The sequence below is a fragment of the Centrocercus urophasianus genome, unplaced genomic scaffold (genome assembly GCF_019232065.1).
Source record: "Centrocercus urophasianus isolate 14NV4802_14NV808 unplaced genomic scaffold, USGS_Curo_1.0 seq_9, whole genome shotgun sequence".
Classification (NCBI taxonomy): domain Eukaryota; kingdom Metazoa; phylum Chordata; class Aves; order Galliformes; family Phasianidae; genus Centrocercus; species Centrocercus urophasianus.
The window spans coordinates 41,093,937-41,117,916 of record NW_024885532.1 but is presented as its reverse complement, the minus strand read 5'-3'; the positions used below and the strand labels follow the sequence as shown (position 1 = coordinate 41,117,916).

The 23,980-nt window shown below is 41.6% G+C and overlaps 1 protein-coding gene across 1 annotated transcript in view; it reads left to right on the top strand.

The window, feature by feature from the left end:
- The first annotated feature begins 10,222 nt into the window (after window positions 1-10,222).
- The window catches only part of FAT3 (FAT atypical cadherin 3), a 361,667-nt gene continuing 347,909 nt past the window's right edge, over window positions 10,223-23,980 (top strand). The window contains 1 exon segment of the mRNA XM_042839287.1: window positions 10,223-13,517. Coding sequence (XP_042695221.1) covers window positions 10,223-13,517 — 3,295 coding nt within the window.

Below are 23,980 nucleotides of genomic sequence, written 5' to 3'. Positions count from 1 at the left end.
CGTCCAGGCAGGTCTTGGGCATCTCCAGACAAGGAGACTCCACAGCCACCCTTGGCTGGAGTTCCAGTGCTCTGTCGTCCTCTCTGTGAGGAGTTTCTTATGCACATTTCTGCATGATATGTTCAGGTCATTTTCTAATCTGTATGTTACTTGCAGTTATTCTTTTCAAGATGCTAGACTCTATACTTTTTTTTTTTGTCTCTAGGCTTAAGAATGAAATTTATTTTTCTCCTTTAATCCATCACTTTTTCCTTTTTTTTTTTTTTTTTTAATCTATTATGCATCTCTTTCCTGCCTGCCATGCTTCTTTTTCTGAACTGATACAATCATTGGATCATTCCAATTGGTGTCATGGTTTTGTGATTTTTGGCTTTCGGTATTCCATATCATAACATTATGTGGGGCACTGGGAGTTTAACTGTTAATGCTCAAGTCTTGTGTACCTGCCCAGAAGTGAAGAGGAACTACATTCCCTAGGGGACCTCGCAGTCAGGGAGAGGAGGTTTAACTCCTGGCAAGGTCACCTCATGTGCTGTTTTTCGCCTGCTCTTGGTTGTGGTTGCTGCTCCTGTCTGCCTGTTGCTCAACTGGACTGTGCATCTCACCTCAACGTTGTGGTGTGGCCTATCCACCTTTCGGATATTCTCTCTCTCATTATATTTGATTTATTAGCTTCAATTCTGATTATATTGTGTTACAGTGTGCTATCTTGCTTACAATGCTATACTTATTAAATGGAATTGTCTGTAGGGATGGGGCATCTGCCACTTCTCTGTGCCTGTGGCTCACTATCCTTGGTGTGAAAAAATTTATTCCTTATTTCAATCAAAATCTCCTCTCCTTTATTTTGAAACCATTTCTCCTCATATTATCTTAGGGATATAGAATCACTAAATTTGGGAAAGACTTTTGAACTTTTTCAAACATGTTCAGGAACAGTGAAGGCACCACCTCCTTGTTTAGCCTGTTCCAGAGCCTGACTGCTTTTTCTGAGTAGAAATTTTTCATAATATTGAATGTGAGAATAGATTACAATCATTTGACTTTAGGGAAGGGGCCCTTAAAGATCATCGAATTCCATCCTCCATATTTCACTGAGCTTTTTGTACAACCCTCACTGGGGTGCCATTATTTTGTCTTGCAATGTTGTTATCTTTTTCTGTGCTCTCCGTTTTATGTTGTGTTTCTTTATATGCACAGCTGTCAACTGGCAAGAACTTTTGTATATTCATCTCCTTTTCTAGTAGCTGGCTCTTGCCCTTATATAAAGATTTGGACTGTTTGAGCTGCTTGGCCTCAACAATGTAGAGAGGCTGAGGAAGATAGTTACTTTTTCCGTTTGAGAGTAACAACTACTGTAGTCCTTATACCTACATACCTATTATGGCCCTGGAAAACAGTAGTTGGAAATCTCACAGATTTCTTTCTTACTATAAACCGCAGCCAAATAGCGTATACAAGTCCATACAAGCTGTCATGAGGAGCATGTGCAGGATCCCAAACAGAGAGCAGAGCAGCTGCAGAGCGCAGCAGGGCAGGACTGGATCTGAAAGAGAACTGCCGTGTAATAATGTTCACGGCATGTTCCACCTCCCCTGGGTGGGAATGAACCTTATGTGAGAAGGGTGGGAGATGTTTTTTCATCTTCGGAAGAGGCACTTTTGCATCAGCGCTGTGCCACAGCTCTTGGTGGATTGGAGCTGATGCATTATTTATGGTTTATTTGCTTTATAATAAGGAGCCCAGTTGAGTCCCTTTGCCTGAATGTCGCTGAAGCCTCAGTTTTAGCACTGAGTGGAGGTGTTGCATGGTGCAGTGTGGTTCTGCTACCTGTCTCAGCCCGCTGCTTGCAGGGACAAATGCTGAGAGTGCATGAGCCAACTGCTCCTTTCAGAAAAGCTGAACAAGCTAAAAGTTGCATATCTGAGTGTGTGTCATGGAGAAGCATGCAGCCCAGATCATAGAATCATAGAATCATAGAATCACCAAGGTTGGAAAAGACCTAAAAGATCACCCAGTCCAACCGTTCACCTATTCCCAATAGCTCCTACTAAACCATGTCCCTCAACACAACATCCAGCCTTTCCTTGAACACCCCCAGGGTCGGTGACTCCACCACCTCCCTGGGCAGTCCGTTCCAGTGCCTGACCACCCTTTCTGAAAAGTAATACTTCCTAATGTCCAGCCTGAATCTCCCCAGCCGTAGCTTGAAACCATTCCCCCTGGTCCTATCACTAATGACACGAGAGAAGAGGCCGACCCCCAGCTCACTACAACCTCCCTTCAGGAAGTCATAGAGAGCAATGAGGTCTCCCCTGAGCCTCCTCTTCTCCAGGCTGAACATTCCCAGCTCCTTCAGCCTCTCCTCATATGGCCTGTGCTCCAGATCCCTGCCAGCTTCTGCAGGAGAATGCTGTGGGAGACAGTGTCAAAGGCTTTGCTGAAGTCTAAGTAGACCACATCAACAGCCTTTCCCTCAGATGAAGATAGCTTGCTGATTTTGAAACTGCCCTAAAGCTTGGGGGATTGGAGATAAAACATAAAAATTGGGTATTGGTCTTTGTTTCCTCTGGGACAGACCACCAAGGGACAAGCTCAAATCCCTTGTAAGATTGCTCCCTGGAATTCCCTTTTGACAAATCTCACGTGGCGGCAAATTATTCCTCCCCTCTCCCCCACTGCCCTTTCTCCAAGCCATGTTTCATCCCTTGGGGGAGGGAGAGTTTCAAAGATGCTTTGCAGCAGCTCCCCGAGGAGACAGACAACACTCGCTCCTGCTTGCAAGTGGAAGTATTGATACTGATACTGAGCAAATTTGGTGTTGCATGGAAAAATCCCCAGCAAATGCTAACAAGCCAAAGTTATTCGTAACATAAGGCTCAGTGGCTAAATCTCCACTTCCTAGGGACAGCCTGGAATTACACTTGCTGCATGATGCTGAGTGGCCTTTCTCCCGTGCAGAATTATATGCTGGCAGCAGGAGGATTTGCAGCTCTAAGGAAGACTGGGATTCTTTGCTCTGTCTGTTGCAAAGGGTTACTCTGCAGGAATGGTTGGTTTCTCTTTATCTTCTCTTTTTGGAATAAACACATCGTGATACAATAATCTATATGGAAAATCATATATTTGTACTCATCAGAGAGCTGGTAGCCCTGTGAATATATTCTCTGGCATAAATCTACTGTCAGTGTCAGTTGAGTGGTTTTTCCCTCTTGCTTAGATTTAAACGTGCATTTCTAATTCATTTCCATATGGCACTAACTCTCAGTTCTTATTGTAGATTCTAATTTCTTTCCCTGGTCAGTAAATTCTAAGCCTTTCCTAGTTGGGTAAATTATGCTGGAGTACATTTGGGTACAGTTTAGGTGTCTGACTAGAGAAAGTGTCATTTAAATGCTATTTTTTTCACAGTGTTCTCATTTAACAGAATGCCAAAAATAGTGCCTGCATATTGAGTACAGAGTATAAAATCCATGGCTATCTCTAGACGGTGTGTAAAGTACGTTGGCAGACAGACATCCTTTCTTCACACTCTGTTTTTTACATGCCTTAAATATGGGTTTCTATGAGCTTTGAGGAGTTTTCTGTAGTTCTGAACTATGGAAGAGGTTCTTCCCAGGAGAAGGCAGTGATGTACATGGGTCCCATCTCCTGTCTGCAAGATGTTGACTTGGTGAAAATCAGTTTTTCCTATCAGTGTTGCAGCTTGATGTAGGACTTAAATAGGTAACAAATGCAAAGCAGTTTCTTGCATGACTATACTGTAAGTTTTAAAAGAAGGCTACTGCCGATGCTGATGTTGTTTGAGTGAAAGGAAGGAATTACTTGGAAGACTGAGGTAACTTCCAACAAAACCTCCTGTTCCTGTTGCAGTTGCATCATTTTGCAACCTACTATTTCGATGTCATGTGCAAGTGATGTTTTCCTGCTTTCTAAAAAAAGTTCTTCATATTTTCAAATATACCTTCTTTCCGTAAAGCTGCTTATTTAATAGAATGTAAATAGCTATTTGTCACGGAGTTATTCTTAGATAGAAGTCTGTGACAGGGGTCGGAGGCCCCGGGAAGAAGAGAAAAAAAAAAACAAAAACGGGTACGAATGGTTCGCCGCGACCCGGCCGCTCCGGGAGAGGGGGAAGGGCAGGGAGCTCGCCGATACTTTTAACAAAGAGAAAACACAATGGCAACGATCTGAGGAGGAAAGGTAATTTAATGAATCCAACTAAATCAAACAAAACGAGAGAGACAAGAGCATCAAAAAGAGTCAAACCACGATAGTGCGAGGGAAAGCGCACGCTTCCTCCGCGGCCAGCTGAGACGACTGAGGCGGGCGCTCCGGGCCCTGTCCGCAGCTCCGCCCACTGCCTCTGCCCGCCAATTCCTCCGGGATGCCGCCCCTCCCCGCCCAGCAGAATGCTCAAAGTCCGCAAAAGGCAGTAAACGGAACCAGAACTCATTAACTGCCACTGGTCCACATGATGTTCTGATCTGGAATACTGACGACAAAAAATCGCGAAACCACAACACTATTGTTTGAATGAGAATTACGACACCCTTCCTGAGAAGGGGCTAGTATTTCCCAGTTGTAGTATTTTCTGCGCCTTGAACTCACCACATCTGTTCTGTTTGATGAGACATCCTGACTTTCACAAATTCTACAGGAATAATAAAAATAATGATAAAAACTTTCAGTCAAGACCAAACCTTGTTTTCATGTTCTTCTTTTCCTTCTTGGACCAAGGTTCATAAATACCTTGATTCTCATAAAATTGTCTTCTTGAGTTAAAAAGCTGTTTTTCTTTCTCCTTGCATCATACTGCTGTCCAGAAGGCCTTTTAGATAAGAGCTTCAGTGAGTCTTTGTGGTGAAGTTGGGAGGTGAAGTACAAAAAACAACAGGGAGGTGATATAGGAAAACCAGCGTATCTTCACCAAGGGCAAATTCTGGATGCCCCTGTTCGTTGCAGAGGAGTTGGCCCAGTTGATCTTTAAAGGCCCCTTCCAACTCTTAAGATTCCGTGATTCTGTGAAATTGGTTTCTTTTCTCTTCTCTTTAAAAGGACCTGTAGAAATTCTTCAAATATTTGTATTGTATTAGATGCCAACATTCTCTAAGTTCATTTGCATGTGCAGCTCAGAAGGCCAACCGTATCTTTCTAGAAATGCGTGACCAGCAGGTTGAGTGTCATGGTTTTATGATTTTTTGTTGTCAGTGTTGCACATCATAACATCATGTAATGCACTGAGGGTTTGAGTGCTATGCTAAAGTTCCGGGTGCCTGTCCAGAGGAGAAGAAGAGCTACATTTCCCCAGGGGGCTTTGCGGTCAGCGAGGAGACAGAACTCCTGGCAGGGTCACCTGATGCTCTCTTCTTCGCCTGCTCTTCTTCACCTGCGTTTCTCCATCTGCTCTTCGCCATCTGCTTTTCCATCGCTCAACTGGACTGCATTTCTCACCTCGGCGTTGCGGTGAGGCCTGTCCACCTTTCAGACATACACTCTATCTGTCATTATATTTTGCTGATATTATATTTAGTAAATTAGTTTGTTTCACCTCAGATCGTTGCCGCTGTTTTCAATTATTTTGGGGTCCCCTGTTTCCCTTTTCCAGAGGCGTGGATCTGCGGATCCCTCCACCCTACTGGTCATGGAACCAGGCCGAAACAGCCCATAAATCATTGACATTAGAGGGAGATGATTCTACCCCTTTACTCTGCTCTCATGAGACCGCACCAGGTGTACTGCACCCAGTTCTGGAGCCCCCAACACAGGAAGGACGGGGAGCTGTTGGAGCAGGTCCAGAGGGGGGCCATGAAGATGATCAGAGGGCTGGAGCACCTCTCCTGTGTGGACAAGCTGAGAGAGCTGGGGCTCTTCAGCCTGAAGAAGAGAAGGCTCTAGGGGGACCTCATAGTAGTCTTCCAGTATCTGAAGGGGGCCTACAGGACTGGGGAGGGACTTCTTGTAAGGGCACATAGCGACAGGATGAGGGAAAATGGTTTTAAACTGGAAGAGGATAGATGTAGATTAGATATTAGGAAGAAATTCTTCAACTGTGTGGGTGGTGAGACCCTGGAACAGGTTGCCCAGTGAGGTTGTAGATGCCCCCTCCCTGGAAGCATTCAAGGCCAGGCTGGATGGAGCTTTGAGCAACCTGTTCTAGAGGGAGGTGTCCCTTCCTACAGAAGGGGGGTTGGAACTACCTGATCTTAAGGGTCCTTTCCAACCCAAACCATTCTATGATTCTATAATTTATCTAATGGTCAGCTGCAAATACTCCTATAGGATATATTTGGACAGGGGGGATAAGTAAAGGGATAGGCAAATATTTTTCTTTTCCCAACTGTGTATTGCTAAAAGCTTATTCCTTCTGTCTGCTGAAGAAGTTTACCTGCTGTATTCCTCATGTTTTCTAAATGTCTTTTTGGCACTTGTTCAGTATTGTCATAGTTTACCCAAGAGTACATATATTGTTTTCTCTTATATGTATTTTTCAGTATGGAGATCTTTGGGATTGGAGGAATTAGTCTTGGGAGAGGGAACCAAAAGGAGGATCATACAGCACTTGTTTTGCATCTGCACATTAGATTAGACCCACAGTTCTGGCGTGTGGGAGTCTTGGCAGTTCTTGGGACTGAAGTTGTTCTTCCCAGTCTGGTAGGCTGCAGATTGCCAGAGCCAAGATGAAAAAGAAGGATTGAGTCTCATACCTCTCATAGTTCCTCTAAGGAGCACCGTCCACCCACAGATCTTGGAGCTATCCTGCAAAGTCTGAGTTACATAGTTATTCTTTGTTCAAGAGGCGAAGGACAAGCAGCTGAGTGGAGAACTAAACTTGAAGTCATAGTTCTCTGTCACTCTGTTAGATTTTAATCTTGTTTTTAACAAGATTAAAAATGAAACCGCAGCTTCTATGTCCCCATTCCTTTCTTTCCACTTCAAGACCAGAGAATTCAACGTGACCTGGAGCAGAAGGTTGCTGGACTCGTACTGTATGTCATCTTGTTGCCTCCTTGGGTATTTAGAAAGTTTTGTGTTTTAGTCTCTGTTCTTGTAAAAAAAAAAAAGCTGTTTCTTTCTGCACTGCTGGGAGTCTTTTTTTTTTTTTTTAGTAGCTCCTGCCCAAGCGTTTCAAAATCAAGCACAAGTAATCACAGTCTTTCTCTTCACTCAAAACCGTAACATTTTTTTGACAAGAGGTGCCTTTAAAGAAATGCCTCTTAATTTACGGTGGGTTGCTTTGTACTTTATTTCTATAACCTATCACATTACATTTCCTGTGCGTTAAGTATGTATGTGTTATGAGCTCTTAAAAACAAATACCCCAGAAGAAAGGAATTCAGTAAATGAATAAAACATTCTTGGGTAGCCCAAGTGAAAGTTTAATAGCTTGTCTGTTGGGACTTTCAAATAATACAATAATGATGACCGTGTAAATGTATGGATAGATGAATAACTTCAGTGAGGAGCTTGTTACAACACTGCATACTGCATCTGAAGGGAAATCAGACTCTAAAAATGCTGCCTGATGGGAAAGTCCAATTCTTCCAGTGCCAACCCTGAAATTATACCTAAAAATATACAAACCGTTTCTGCATACATGTGTACAGAACTGAAACACATTCGCAAGCGTGCGCGCTCTGTGTACATACACATAAACATAGGTCTGTGTGTATCGTATGTTGTTTCTACATGGAACTTACTGCTTCCGGATCTTGGTTATACTGAACCACTAAAACCTTATAGACTGCTGACATAAGTGGATTTACAGTTGTGCATTTGAGATTAGGTTTTGGCCCTGGCTTTCTCTAAAAAGAAATAGCTAAATGCAGTGAGCATAAGGTTGTCCCATTGTATTGCCTGGAATAAGCACAGCTTTCTCATGATGCACAGCTTTGTAAATGTCTGTTCTGGTGCCTGTCTGCCACTGCAGAGTCTGTATCTGAAGATAGAGTTATTTGTGGCAGTTTGCTTTTGCTTGTGGTATTTTTCAGGAGAGATGATTTCTGATTACAAAGGATCTGGAAACCTGATGTTGATGGCTATGAGAGAAGAGAAGAAGCCAACCTGGGCTGAGCTGTGGTGTGGACAGAAGAACTATACCACTGAATGAGACACAAGTGGAATACTATACCTCTTTGTACCCCAAAGTGACCTGTTTCTGGGAAACTGCTGAGTTGCAGTCAATTACACTCTGCCTGTATTCAGACAGGGAAGCGCCACTTGTGCTTCCGTAGGGTTTTGCCTTGTTAGCTGGGAGTGCAAGTCCAGGAGGTGATAGAATCTTTGATGTTTATTTCCTTGATGAAGAGTTCTTTACTTGTGGTTATTAAAATAGAAAATAAAAAGGAAACAAGGTCAGGGGGAGCTGCATGTGCAAATAAGTGTGTTGAAAGATGTATGCCTTGACAAACATTTGGGAAAGCTATCAAACTGATTAATATGCTAAGAAATGGGATATAGACTGTGGGATCAGGAAGTTAAGTGTTTTGTGTGAATGTTTTAACATCGGTGCAATAAATTGATTGCCATTAGTACTTAAAAATGCAGAAGTCATTCAGTTGTATTGGAAGTGATAACTAACATGAATTCTTATTCCAAAACTTGCCTGCAATTTATTAATCTCCTAAGGGATGCTGAAATCATGTTAGAAATTTAAATGAACTCCCATCATTATTGACAACTTTTCCTATCCTTTTCCACTCTGTATTCTAGCTTGGAGAAAACTACATTTTCAAGGAGCTTTTAAATAACAGTGAGAACCATGCATGTGTGCAGTTGGTCTTTTAATAATTGCCTTTTGCAATTGATTTCTGTGATTTTCGCAAGTGAAGATACGTTGTAACAAGGGAGCTTATTCTTCACACTGCCTCACTTTAAGCATCTGACAGATTTCCTCAGGCCCCTTTCCCTTTCTTTCAGTGGAAAGCCATCAGTGGAAACCTCACTCAGATCTTCTGCAGCACCCTCCAGCAATCTCCGCCAGTCTCTGCTTCCCCTATCTCTGTATAGCCTGGAAGTTAGAGACTCATAGAACGGCCTGTGTTGAAAAGGCCCACAATGATCCCCTAGTTCCAACCCCCCTTCTATGTGCAGGGTCACCAACCACCAGACCAGGCTGCCCAGAGCCACATCCAGCCTGTCCTTGAATGCCTCCAGGCATGGGGCATCCACAGCCTCCTTGGGCAGCCTGTTTGCAGCAGGACAGGCAGTAGATTGGAGAACATTTTTCCTAGGTTGGGATGAGGCTGGAATAAATAACTAATGGAGCGTTTATGGAATGCATTCAGCATTCACCAGTTGAAAACTGTTCTGCACTTTCTTCATTTACTGCACATTACCACATGTACTGGGTAGATAGTAGTGATGGTAATTACAAATACCTTGTAGTTCATAAGCAAGAGTGGATTTAATGTGTGGACAAGAGTGGACTCTGATGTGCTATCTGGCTGTGACGGTTATTGACCCGAGTATTTACCTGGGAACTTTGTTGAGCAGTTATATTTTCTTCACTGTGTTTTGCCTGTTCTCAGTGTCTGGGTATGCATGTGCGTATGTGTATGCAATTACATTTAAATAGCCATAGTTCTTCCTTAATTTTGATTTTTGTTAGTTTTGTAGGTGTCAGTAGTGGTTGGCTCTTATTTTTATGTACTACTTTTTCTTGATTTCTCAGATTTCATTATGTGATCTTTAGCTTCCTATATAAAACCTGATAGCCTTGACTATCACGGTGCTACATAGACAATGAGAATCCTGTTCTTTCCAAAGTTCGGGACTAAAAAGAAGTCTTCCAATGTGCTGTAAAAGCAATCAAGTCTAGATTTAATTGAAACTATTGGTAAATATAAACAATAATTTCAGAATGTGATTCATCATCTTATATGAACTTATTCAAATGTGTGTCTGATTTTATTCTTTTTCCACTGTGGTTTTTATATTGTCTACATATACATACAGATGTGGTTGGATTCCATGGAGATTTTTTATCTTAAAAAAGTGTGTACATATACACATATATATTTGTATGTATGTATGCATGCATATATATGCATACACACAGACAAAAAATATAATGAAAAATTGTTGCTTTTGTGTGTGTATAGTGTTCTCCCTTTCTGTTTTGTTAGATCTGTGGTAACTAGTTCTTTTTTCAGTACAGTTTTTACCTCTCGGTCACTCACCTTCCTTTTCTCTCTCTGTTACAGTGTGAAAGGATGATGTGATGGAGATAAACATGGGCCACTGGTCAGGCACACGGCCCCCTCCGCCTTGCCTTGCCCTTCTGCTTGCCGAGCTCCTGGCCACTCTCTTCCAGGTAGCACATGGAGCCGCCCCGCTTGGCTTTCACTTCACACATTCCACTTACAATGCAACTGTGTATGAGAATTCGGCAGCCAGGACCTACGTCAACAGTCAAACGAGAATGGGCATTACCTTGTCTGACCTTTCTTGGGATATCAAGTACAGGATAGTGTCTGGTGATGATGAGGGCTTTTTTAAAGCAGAGGAAGTTGTCATTGCTGACTTTTGCTTCCTGAGAATAAGGACTAAAGGTGGAAATTCTGCTATATTAAACAGAGAAATCCAGGACAACTATTTATTGATAGTGAAAGGATCTGTCAGAGGAGAGGACTTGGAAGTGTGGACAAAAGTGAACATCCAGGTTTTGGATATGAATGACTTAAGACCTTTGTTTTCACCAACCACCTACTCTGTCACAATAGCAGAAAGCACTCCACTAAGGACTAGCATTGCTCAGGTGACTGCAACAGATGCGGATATTGGGTCCAATGGCGAATTTTATTATTATTTCAAAAGCAAAGTTGATCTCTTCTCGGTGCATCCTACAAGTGGCGTTATCTCCTTAAGTGGCCGGTTAAACTATGATGAAAAAAACAGGTACGATCTTGAGATTTTGGCTGTGGACCGTGGGATGAAGCTTTATGGAAATAACGGTGTAAGCAGTACAGCTAAGCTTTATGTTCACATTGAACGTATAAATGAACACGCTCCAACAATAAGTGTAGTAACGCATATTCCCTTCCCATCAGACAAGGAGCCTACCTATGCAGTCGTTAACATCGATGATCTAGATGAAGGAGCCAATGGAGAAATTGAATCTGTTTCAATTGTGGCTGGAGATCCGCTAGAGCAGTTCTTTCTGATTAAAGAAGGCAAATGGATGAATGAGTACAAAATCAAAGAGAGAAAGCCTATTGACTGGGACAGCTTCCCTTATGGTTACAATCTGACTCTCCAAGCAAAAGACAAAGGGTCTCCTCAGAAATTTTCTGCAGTCAAACTGGTCCACATTGCTAGTCCCAAGAAAGAAACTATCCCCTTGAAGTTTGAAAAGGAAGCTTATGATGTTTCAATCAGTGAATTTTCACCTCCAGGTGTGGTGGTTGCAGTCGTTAAGCTGATGCCTGAGCCCCTGGGTGTGGAATACAGAATATCTCCTGGTGAGGGTGCTGAGAATTTTAAGATCAATCCCATCACAGGCCTCATTACTACTGCTCGTTCTTTAAAAATCATTGAGAAGGACCTCTATGAGTTAGAAGTGTGTACCAACAAAGGTGACGATTTAAAAGCACAGGTTACTATCAGGCTAGAAGATGCCAATGATCACACACCGGAATTCCAGCAGCCTTCATACAGCTCATTCGTCAACGAAAGTGTCCCCGTGGGGTTTAGCGTTTTGGCAGTTTCAGCAGTCGATAAAGACAGGGGAGAAAATGGATACATAACATACAGCATTGCTAGTCTGAACTCACTGCCATTTATAATAAATCAGTTTACAGGTGTCATCAGCACATCTGAAGAACTGGATTTTGAGTCCTCACCAGAAAGCTATAGGTTCATAGTGAGGGCTTCCGACTGGGGTTCTCCCTACCGGCATGAAAGCGAAGTGAATGTTACCATATACATAGGTAACGTCAATGATAACAAGCCCCTCTTTGAAAAAGTGGCATGCCAGGGAGTGATTTCATCTGACTTTCCTGTCGGCGGTCACATTACTGCTGTTTCTGCTATAGACATAGATGAGTTAGAGCTCGTAAAGTACAAAATAATCTCTGGAAATGAGCTTGGCATTTTTTATTTAAATCCTGATTCTGGTGTTCTGCAACTTAAAAAATCTCTTATTAATTCTGGCATAAAGAATAGCAACTTTGGCCTTAAGATAACAGCCACTGATGGAGAGAACTTTGCTGATGCTATGTTTGTTAATATTTCAGTAGTTCATGGGAAAGTATCGTCAAAGACATTTAGCTGTAGAGAGACAAGAGTTGCACAAAGGCTAGCAGAAAAATTGCTCAAAAAGGCAAAAGCAAACGTGAAGTTGAATTTAGAAGACGGTTTTCTCGATTATTATTCGGTGAACAGGCAGGCACCGCATTTTGACAAAACCTTCCCAACTGATGTGATGGTTTCGGAGGATCTGCCAGTTGGTGCCACCATCCTGAGGATAAAAGCCTATGATGCAGACTCAGGCTTTAATGGAAGGGTAGTTTATACAATTTCTGATGGTAATGCAGATAGTCGTTTCAACATTGACATAGAGACAGGGGTACTAAAAGTTCTTATGCCGTTGGACCGTGAAAAAACAGATCTCTATATCCTTAATATTACAATTTATGATTTAGGTAACCCACAGAAATCTGCGTGGAGACTGTTGACTGTCACTGTAGGGGATGCAAATGATAACAAGCCTATGTTTTTACAAGACAGTTACTCAGTTAACATTTTAGAAAGTACAGGTATTAGTACAGAAATTATACAAGTAGAAGCCAGAGACAAAGACCTTGGGTCCAACGGGGAAGTGACTTACTCAGTTCTGACAGACACCCAGCAGTTTGCCATCAACAGTTCTACGGGAGTGGTGTATGTGGCTGATCAACTAGATCGGGAAACAAAAGCAAATTACACCCTAAAAATTGAGGCTAGGGATAAAGCAGAGAGCGGCCATCAGCAGTTTTCTGTTGTGCCTCTGAAGGTGTTTTTGGATGATGTCAATGATTGTTCTCCAGCCTTCATCCCATCCAGTTACAATGTGAAGGTGCTTGAGGACCTGCCAGTTGGCACTGTCATAGCTTGGTTGGAAACCCACGATCCAGATCTCGGCTTGGGAGGTCAGGTCCGATACTCACTGGTGAATGATTACAACGGGCGTTTTGAGATAGACAAAGCCAGTGGTGCTATCCGTTTGAGCAAAGAGCTGGATTATGAAAAGCAGCAGTTCTACAACCTGACTGTGCGCGCCAAGGACAAGGGACGCCCAGTTTCTCTCTCTTCTGTTTCTTTTGTGGAAGTGGAAGTGGTGGATGTTAATGAAAATCTCTACGCTCCCTATTTTCCTGACTTTGCTGTCATTGGATCTGTAAAGGAAAACTCCCGTATTGGTACGAGTGTTTTGCAAGTTGTTGCTCGAGATGAGGACTCCGGAAGGGATGGAGAGATCCAGTATTCTATCAGGGATGGCAGTGGACTGGGGAGATTCAGCATAGATGAAGAGACTGGTGAGTTTTGTTTCTAATATCATTTTCCTTTTATAGAGATTTTTGCATAATTATTTTCTACTCACAACAAGAAATTCATGTCTTCTTAACAGGAAAGATAAAGTTATAAATAAGAATATTCTGGGTACAGCAATGACATGATTTAATTATCTGCTTACATTCATCATTCTGTGGGTGTGAAATAATGGACATTGCTTTTCAGTAGCTGTGTAATGACTCCGTTTAAAAAGCAGCGATAGTTCCGTAAGGTCTTTTTTGCAACACGGTATTACCTGTTGATTGTTCTAAGGTGCTCAGGTCATCTCAGCAGAGTCACAACACTCATGACCGTGAATGTAGTTTTAAATCCAGTGGAAGGAAGGAAGAGGTGAGAAATAAGACTGGCTTCATTGGCTTGTTGTTGGTGAGAGTAATTTTTTATGGGACTCAGCAGACTGGAATGAGATGCCATTCTGCATCATGTACTGTACTGTAGCACATGGTCCTCGTCAGTGTAGGCATGCTTGTGTAAAGGCAGAAATAAAGGGTAAGATATGCTCAGCCTGTGGTAGCTTTTCCTTGGTGACAATAGCATTGACAGAGTGACGATTTTTAATATATTAAACTTCACTTCTACTATATCCTGTAGAAAAATGTAGGAAACGCAAAGTATAGAAGACCATCTGATAAAAGAGAGCTAACGAGCTGGCTGTTTAAGTGTTCAATAGCTGTTGAGAGCAACGGTGCAGCTGTGATACTAGAAGAAGCAATATTAGAAAATTTTAGTCAACAGTTCCAAAATTAAATATGTTGAGTCTGTGGGCTTACTGTGGTTTAAGCAGACTTTGTATGTCTTATTTTGCTGAAGCTTTTACTTGTGAACGTGGTATTAAAGCGTAAGATTAACATGTATGTTTTGACAAATTCAAACTGTTTAATCAAATGACAACTTTCTAAACTGAACGTTATGAAAAACAGACGACATTACAAATGCAAATGGATCTTGTCTGAACATAAGCAGTGAAAAATATTTTTATTCTATTTGTGCTGTAACCTCTGAGTTGCGACTGTGCACAGATGATAGTCAAAGAAACATTAAAGTTGAATGTCAGAAGTCAAGAGGACACCTTGTCTAATTACCAGAGATTTTAAGAACTCACATATGCGAAGGTGTTAATAGAAGTTGAACATGTGTGGGAGACGTTATTTAGGCAGTTGAACATGAATTTCAGTCTTAAGCCCCTCCATCTGAAAATGTTGGCCTACATTATTGAGTTAGCATGAAGCTCAGCAATAGGATATTGGTCTGAATGCTCTAGCTCTGTTCTGAAAATCCCAGGATTCAACATTTGTGGAACTGAAAGGGATTGTTAGAAAATAGGCTTCCAGGAAGATGAGTTAGCGTGTATTGTTCATTAATAAATTAACCTGAGTTAATTTATTAGCAAGGTGGTACCCAGAACCGAGTTGGGGCCCCTGTTCACTAAGACATGAATTACATGTTGAGATGACAGAAAAAGGGTTAGTTTATTCCTAGAATTGAAATCATAGAATCATAGGTTGGAAAAGACCTCTAAGGTCATCCAGTGCAACCTCCATCTGTCACCAATATTTCCCACTAAACCATGTCCCTCTGTACAACATCTAAACGTTTCTTGAACATCCAGTGTCAGTGATTCCATCACGTCCCTGGGCAGCCTGTTGTAGTGCCTGACCACTGTTTCTGAAAAGAAATTTTTCCTAACATACAACCTGAATCCCCCATGGCACAACTTGAGGCAATTCACTATAATCCTATCACTAGTTACCTGGGAGAAGAGGCTGAACCTCACCTCACCATAACCTCCCTTCAGGTACAAATCTGGTTTGTGAAAATAAAAAGCAAAAAACAAACAACAAAAATGCAAAAAAAAAAAAAAAAAGTCAACAAAAAAGATCTTTATATGTTGCAAATTCTTGTCTTTCATGAGTATTTTCATGAAAAAGAGCCAACCCCATCAGCTACGCCATCTCAGCCATTCCACAGCCATTCCAGAAGGTATTCCATACCGCAGTAGTTCACAGTTCTCTTTTGGATCCTTTTTGTTTCTGTTTTTCCTCAGTTGTTCAATGTACCTTAAGCCATCTTGAAAGCAACTCAAAGAGCACTTGTATGCATGACTGCAGCTTGGGTGCATGGGAGCAAATTTTTGGGATTCAGGAGCTACTCCAAGTCATGCTTTTGTAACTAGAGTGCAGAATTCGACCCGCTGCGTCAAACAGGACAAAACATTAACACTGCTCTTAAACTGGTGGCAACTTAAATGCTGCTGAGTGATGAATCTGCTTCCTAGATGTAGAAAAGAGCTCAAGTCACATATTGAATTAATTTGCAAAGAGACAGCTGTTTATTTACTTTCAGTGCAGTTAATTTGTCACTTTAAAACTGACCGATTCTATTGGCTTATGCACCGCCTCTTGAAATTCGTGGAGGTAAGCAGGAGCATGAAGTACAACAAATCAATATTTTTGGCTAGTGCCTTAATGAAAAGAAGACTGCAGTATCCATTATAATCATTTGAATATAAACTGAGCCAAATTCATCCTGAAATGTGAGCAGGCTGGACTCCAAGCAAGTCCATGCTTTCAGCAGAATTCTGCTCGAATGCATTATTTTTATTCTTCTGCAGTATTCCAGCATAGTGGTGTCAGTGTGCCTGTATTCCTTGGGGTGTGCTGATACCCAGAGAAGCTGTGGAGGAGCCTGAAGATGAGTGAGTTTTACTGCATGGTGGATCCTCACCAAGCCATGCTGCCATGTGCTTTTTGGCAGGATGGATTTCTTCTTGGTCCTCTCTAGATGGATACAGTACATATGGGTGCATTTAACTACTATGCATTTAACTGAGTTTTACCTGGCTGCTGGGGCAGGTACTTCTATTGGTAGTTCTACTTTCAGGTCTGAGCCTGTGGTTCATGGCGAGCAGGCTTGGGATTAGCCCGCACAGAACCATAGAACCAAGAATCACCAAGACTGGAAAAGACTTCCAGGATCATCCAGTCCAACAGTCTGTAGGCCAACATGGGTCATTCTGCAAAGGGTACATGTGCAAATTCTGCTATTGTTGCTGTTTTGTAGGATATGAGCCACTGTGATGCTGGGATTCACTCACTATGGTTCTTCATCTTGTGTTGTGGAGAACCAGATTTGAGGATTGTTGCTGTGGCATTACAGCATTTGCTGTTAAATACTTCAGTTCATAAGCAAAATTTTGCATGTATTTGGTCTCGCAACCTCACGAGTAACTTCCCACATTGTTTCTCTAGTTTTATTCTAATTTCCCTTACCAGGGGGTGGAGCCATTACAAATCTCTATATCAACAGAAACTCTCCATCTGTAGTAGGCAGCAGTTCCTGACCTCCTCCAACTCCAGCCCCAGTTTCCCACTAGTACCTTAGCCAGCAGTGGGTGATGAGGATTCCTGCATTTACACAACAGCTCACGAGTCATGGCAAAAAAAAATGGAAAAAAAGAAGGGCTTTTTTTTTTTTTTTTTGGAGAAAACTCTTTATTGCTCCCTGCCTCAGCAGGCATTCAGTTTGTTGCCAGCCTAGGTATACAGTTCAAACTCATTGCTTTTCTGTCTTCTTCAGCCTATTCATTGCCTCTTAGATAAATGCCACAAGCTTGCCATTGAAAATACCTACATAGAGAGGTGTGCAATGTGATCTCACCACTTTTGGATTCTCTTTTTCCTTCTGTGTTCCTTTCAGGATCATTTCTTTTTACATCTCTTTTCTCTTGGACATGAAATGTAATGTACATAATGACATGTGATCATCTGCAGACAGAGCTAGGCTTTCCTTATGGGCAATAGAGAAAAACAGTTGACTCAGAAATATAATTTATTACACGCCAAAGTAAAAATATGAAATAAATTGGTTGAGTCATGCTGTAAAAATTCTCTGGACAGGAGCATCGCACTCTCTTTTTCAGTCTATAGGAAGGGAACAAAACCTCGTTCCCTGTTCTTACTGTTAAATGTGGGTGAATATCATAAAATCATAGAATCACAAAGGTTGGAAAAGACCTCTATGATCACCCAGTCCAACCATCCACCTATCACCGATATTTCCCACCAAACCATGTCCCTCAGTACAACTTTTTCCATATGTATCTCATGGCTATGGAGGACCTCAAGGCTTTTCTTCATCCCTGATACCACTCCTCACTGGGTGTATTTCTCCATACTACCCACTGGCCTCATAATTTCGGTTCCTTAGAAAAGAGTTGTGTAAAAATCCTCATATTTCCAGAGTGCTGTAACATGAAATGACTAAAGATCATATAATTAAAGAATTTTTGAAATTAGAAGAGACCTTTAAAGGTCATCTGGTCCAACCCCCCTGCAAGGAACAGGGACACCTACGGCTCAGTCTGGTGCTTGGAACCCCATCCAGCCTGACCTTGAGTGACTCCAGGGACGGGTATTTACCACCTCTCTGGACAACCTGTGCTAGTGCTTTACTCTGCTTGTTGTAAAAATAGATTAAATAAATAAATAAATTTTTATATTCATTTTAAATTATCTGTTGAAAGATGTGTTAAGGGTTTTTTTGGGATGCCAGCATGCTCTGAGATGTCATCCTAATGATAACTCTGATGGATACAATTTGTCTTTCAGAAGTGGACTCTGTCAGAAATCCTCTACTGCCATCTTAATTGCTGGATTTTGTCTACTCTCATACAAACACATTTGCAGTGCTAATGCCACAGCAAAGTGAAACGTTTTTGCTGTCTCGGGAGCTGGTGGGGACTCCAGCAAATGATGGGCATTTGATGCCATTGCCTTGGTGGAAGCCAACAGTATTTCTGTCCTAGCTTAGCAGGGACTTTGACAACTACCGAGATTGCCTGACTTTTCAAGAAGTTGAGTTAGATGAGATCATATCTAGTCTAAACGCTGACATCCCTCTTCTCATTTTTTCATGATTTGTGGTGCAGCTAAACATCATTTTGTACTCCAGCTCCACTTTTTAGTCTGTCATGTGTTTCTACTCTTTGCACAGTTGATGTAACAGCCTGGCATTAGAAGAGTTTCTATATTTACCCCTGCTTTACTTGTGGTTGTACTAGCAATAGAAAGGGAATGAGCTGAGTTCCAGAGCAGCAGAGAGATGAGGCACACAGCATCTTCTGCTGCTGAGCCTTCTGGAGTCTTGGCAGACTTGGCATGACAGCAGCCCAGGATGCAGGTAATGACTGACCCCACTGCTTGGGCAGGAAAACTGCTGCCTCTCAGGAAAGCACTGTAACATCTCAAATTGTATTGAAATTTAACATGTAGTGAAAAAAATAGTGGTGTTAAAAAATACTTCTGGGATATTTGATTGTATTGCAAAGCCAAGGCCATAACCATGGATTTAAACAACACTTTTGAAACTTCATAGTGCTATTTTCTAGGATTATTCAGCAGCTTGAGTCACCTAATTTTTATTGGGACCTGAAGTTTGGCATTAGATGGCAGTCATTTCCACCCTTGCACAGCCCCCATTAATAAGAAGGCAAACTGGAGGATGACCCCGATAACTTGCTATCCTTAGGTGTTTTCAGCCCTGACAAATCTAAATGAGTAAGCCAAGTCTGCCTTTCACAGCATAGAAATCTTAAAGATGATGTTAAATAAAGTGGATTTCAAATTATTATAAATTCCATGGATTTACTTTGCCAAGTGTAGCAGTCTGATGTATTTTGAGACCTCTTAAGGTGCCTCAGGAGTGATTGAAATTCCTGACAAACTGTTGCTGGAGTCCAAAAAGACGCCAGTTGGTGTTGGAAAACCCTAATCATGGCTTCAAACAAGTAATAATGGAAACAAGAAACACTAGACTATATAGTTTACAATAAAACAGACCTGCCGGCTCTGTTACATCTGTCTGGCAGAAGGGGATAAATGTATTTCTTCAGTCTCCTTGCATATTGTTGCTGTCTTCTAAAACAGTTTTCAGTTATTGTGTGTGCAAGTTAAAGGATACTTCCATTTATTACAATCCGAGTGGTCTGATAAATATTTATGTGGACCGTTACCAGTGTTTCCTTGCAACGGAATCAAGTAAAAATGAAAATGGTTTGTGATATGCGCTTCCTTTTTCCCCGACTTGTTTAGCAAAGCATGTAAGAGCGGTGACTAAATCTGTGAAGACTCACTCATAGACTTGAACTCATTGTGGAGTTTTGAGGTATCAGAGTTACAGACGTTGCTCATTTTCCTGGTGAGTGTAGGCAAAATTAACTGCTGAGAGCAAGCGTTTCTGAGCCACTTAATTAGCAGAGGCTTCTGAAAGCAGTTTTAAGAGTGACTTTAGGCTAAGAGAAAATCCAGTGGGTGCTGCTGTGTGCTGGCTCGGGAAGGCAGGGTGAGGATGCTCGCAAGATTCGTTGCAGCTGTCCCCTAGGGCTGGCGCTGGTTGGTGCTGAGCCAGCTCTCCTTCATGGTTCTCTATGGGAAGGAGAATGCTGGGTTGCAACTCTAGCCAAAAGTTGATCTGTCGGCCTCTGTCTGTGTCAGGCATGAGTAAAGCATTCCTAGCAGCAGCTATTTTGGAGTCTGCTGTAATGTGTTATCGTTACTCTGTGAGCTATCTCTGGCAATTTTTAATAGGGCAATCTTCCCATCATTTATGATATCCAACTTTAGGAAAGTAATTGTTAACACTTCTTCTTTTCTTTAAAATTAGTTGTGGTGGAGAAGAAAGTGGTTTTTTTTCTTTTTTTTTTTTTTTTAAATAAATTCTTGCTTTGTGTATTTATAATTTCCCTGTCACTTGTAGCTATAAATTGGTAAAACCAGTCTTGGTTTCACTGGAGTGAATTTGTTTAAGTTTTTATTTAACAATACAAACCCTAAAATAATGCCTCAGCTTACAAAAATATTTACTTTAAAAAGTCCTTTATATCATTTTGACGTATTTTGAAAGTTTCCTAAGTGAGACCAGCCATGCAGACTTGTTCCATTCAAGCTGTTCAGTCCTCTTGGCTTTCTACCCCATGTACAGCTTTCATAGCTAACTGTTATTTGCATGGTTTTCCTTCTTTGGAAAGTGTTTGGAGAAACTCCTTTATTATTAAGGATGCTCCTGATAATAGGACACTTCTCAGTCTCTGAATAAATTAGAATCATAGAATGGTTTAGATTGGAAGGGACCTTTAGGATCACCGAGTTGCAACCCCCCTACTGCAGGCATGGTAACTCTTTAGACCAATTTATTTATTAATAAAGAAATACAGTTTTTATTTCCTCCTTTACCTTCATCCTCCTTGAGATTTGCTTAAAGAATATTTTGTACTGTTGTTTTCTGTTATTCTTTCCCTTAGCTTATTTTGCTCCAAAGTGATCCCTACATTATCCTGTGCATCACAATCCCTTCAGTAACACCGAGGTGCTCCTGCATAAAGCCATGGGACCAAGCCACCCATTCTCCTCTTAGACACAAAATTTCCTTCCTGTGTCTACCATTTGGTCTGAGCATCTGAGCACCAGCTTTATCCTGGCATCACTTCTGACCCTGATCTACCTTCACATGTGAGTGATTTGTGGCAACTGAGAGAAAAAGGAAATCTTTGGGGAAGGAAAATATATTTTAAATCTTTCAAGGCACCAGTGGAAGTCCATAGCTGTGAGAAGTGATGTTGTTGATGCAAAAGTGCGTGTTTGTTTGTGTTGAGAGCAAAGCAAGCAGTCCAGTCCTCCTGGGATGTACTGAGGAAGAGGAAAATGGATGTTAAAGCAGTGTCTGAGATTACATGGAACCACTTCACAGCACTGCCTAATCCTTTTCTGAAATGTGTCCAGCAAAGAAGATTCCCTGATGACCAATAATACTGAGGACTCACTTCCCATCTGACCTGTGCAGCAGGCTGTGAGGCTTTTTAGGAAGCAATAAGATTGGATGGAGGTGGTCAGGAATTTTTGGGACTTGTTTGGTGGCACAGAGAGGTGGCAACACTGGATTGAAGTCTGTACATTTCTTCCCCTGCTTTAGTACATACACCATGTCAAGAATTTACCCTGGAAATTGGCTTAAATTATGCTTTGTACAGAGTTGTTCTTTCTCCAAGGACTGCACGTAGTGGTGAATTGGGCACTGGCTTGGAGAGCTCTTCCACTTTTTCACTGCTCTCACTGATTAAAAATTATATCACATTTCAAGATTTAGATTGGCTAATTTCAGCATTCAAGTCTTGGAACTTGCTGGGTCTTTGTCAATAAGGTAAACTTTTTTAAACAGTCCTTCCTCTGTTGGATAGCTCTCTGTACATACAGGCCTACCTGAGAATGAATGAGCAGAGTTGAGCTTCTACAGCTCACAGAGCAGATCCTTTTGATTTGTAGTCTGCTGTTTAATGTAAACATCTTTATTACATTTTATACACTTATGGTGTCTTATTAGCACTGAAGTGCTGCCAGTAAGAAATAACTGAGAGAAAGCCAAACTGTATGCATGTGGGTGGGGAGCTTTCATTGCAGTTGGTTTTCATTAGGCATTTAGGCTAACGAGTTCCTCAAACTTGAGTTGTCCATTGACACTGACCTGATCATTTTCTGCATGCCTCGTATGAAAAAATGCTTAGTCCATTTACATGCACTGAGCAGACTGTCACATCCTTTACTTTTTCTGCGGTTGTTTTGAGGTCACCTCTGCAGGATCCATGCTGCCTATGTTCTGCTGCATACAGGGCAGGGTGTGGGGTAGGTAGCTGCATGCTCTGTCAATGCAACCCCTGAGATTTCTTTTGGTAGATAATGCTTTTCTGTTACTTTGGTGGCATTTTCTTGTAGTTGAGCAAAATGTTCTCATGTTGCAGGTGCGATTGACACGTTCTCTGAAATGACAGACTTGAGACATATTGGTAACCTGGTCTAGTGGAAGGTGTCCCTGCCTACAGCAGAGGGGTTGGATGTACATGATCTTAAGGGTCCCTTCAAACCCAAATCATTCCATGATTCTATATTGAGCTCTGGGCTGAAGAGATGCGGATATCTGTGTCTAGAGATTGAGCTGGGTGGCTGCTTATTCCAGTGAAAATAACAGATTCTGGTAATCAATCTGAGCTTTCCATACAGAAAATGATCTTATTGAAAAGCACAGGTTTGTGGACACTGGAAGAGTCCCAGCCCAAGCCAAACAGAGGCAAAAGGAGCTGTGCACAGGGCTTGGGAGAGAGCCTGCAGCACCAGCAGCACATGGCAGTGATGCCAGATGCAGCCCGAGGGGTGGCTGGTGAGAAATTGTGGTGAAATAATGAGATTTTTCGGATAGAGCCAGAAATGCAAATTCTATCCAAGGCAAAATGTGGGTGTCTGCATGCATGTAGCCATTAACACTGATGGATAATCATCCTAGTGACTGTAAGGAACAAAATTAAGCTTTCCTGCTCTAATTTATGAGAAGAATAATTATTAAGAAGTGTTTACCTTGGCTTTAAAGTAACCTGAATGTACGTGGTTTTAAACAGCCATCTGTTTCCACAATGTGAGGGCTAGATGGGTCCTTTTTTCACAATCGAAGTGTTCTAGTTTTTTTTTCAGCTTTATCAAAATATGCATAGCAGATTTGTTTCTGATTTGCAGATCACTGCAGTCCAAAATGACTTATGTGCCTTTTTATTGGGCATTTTTCCTCTTCTTTCGTTTGAAAGCTGTGCTGATCATTAGTGCTCTGAAAATGTGACTCTGCACACAGATTGTTAAAAATAGTTTTGCTTCTCACCATTGCTTCAGTTTATAAGGTGAGATTTTGCAAAAAAGAACAAACCGAACCCTCACTACAAATCAGTTAAATTTTTAATAACTTTTTTTCCCAAAAGCTTTATTTTTTATGAGAGAATAACTATGGGGTTTAATTAAATTTGCTGGGATACTTCACAGTCCCCAAATACCTTTCATCTAAAGTACACAAATTATTTTTCACATTTTAATGAAGGAAGCTCTTTGATGTGCAGTGTTTATGTAGTTTCCCATTTTAGTGATAGGTTGTGAGAGGCGCAGATAAGTTAATAGTTTGATTCTTTGAGGGGGTTGGGAATGGCAGTGTAGAAATGCAACACAGCAGCAGGAACTTGGGGTGTTCAGCATCTCTGTTACGGGGCAGCACTTCACCACAACGTAGAGTGAGGTGGATTTTTCTGACTCCCACTGTGTCTTGCCATAGAAGACCAGCCGTCAGATGGTACACAGGATCCTGGAGATGGTGTTAAAAGGAGCGGATTTTTTTGTTTCTTCCTGAGATGCTCTGCAAGGACAAACTGATTTGCACTGTGTTACTTCTAATTGCCTCTCTTAGTGTTTGTTTTTTAACCTTGCTTAATTATCATTAGGCAGTAACTCCGAGGTGATGACAGATCACAATCCAAGTCCATGATTAAGGCAGTTCCCTCTGGGACCACAGTCCTACGTTCTGCTGTGAGGGAAAGCACTTACAGCTATGAGCACCAGCAACCAGA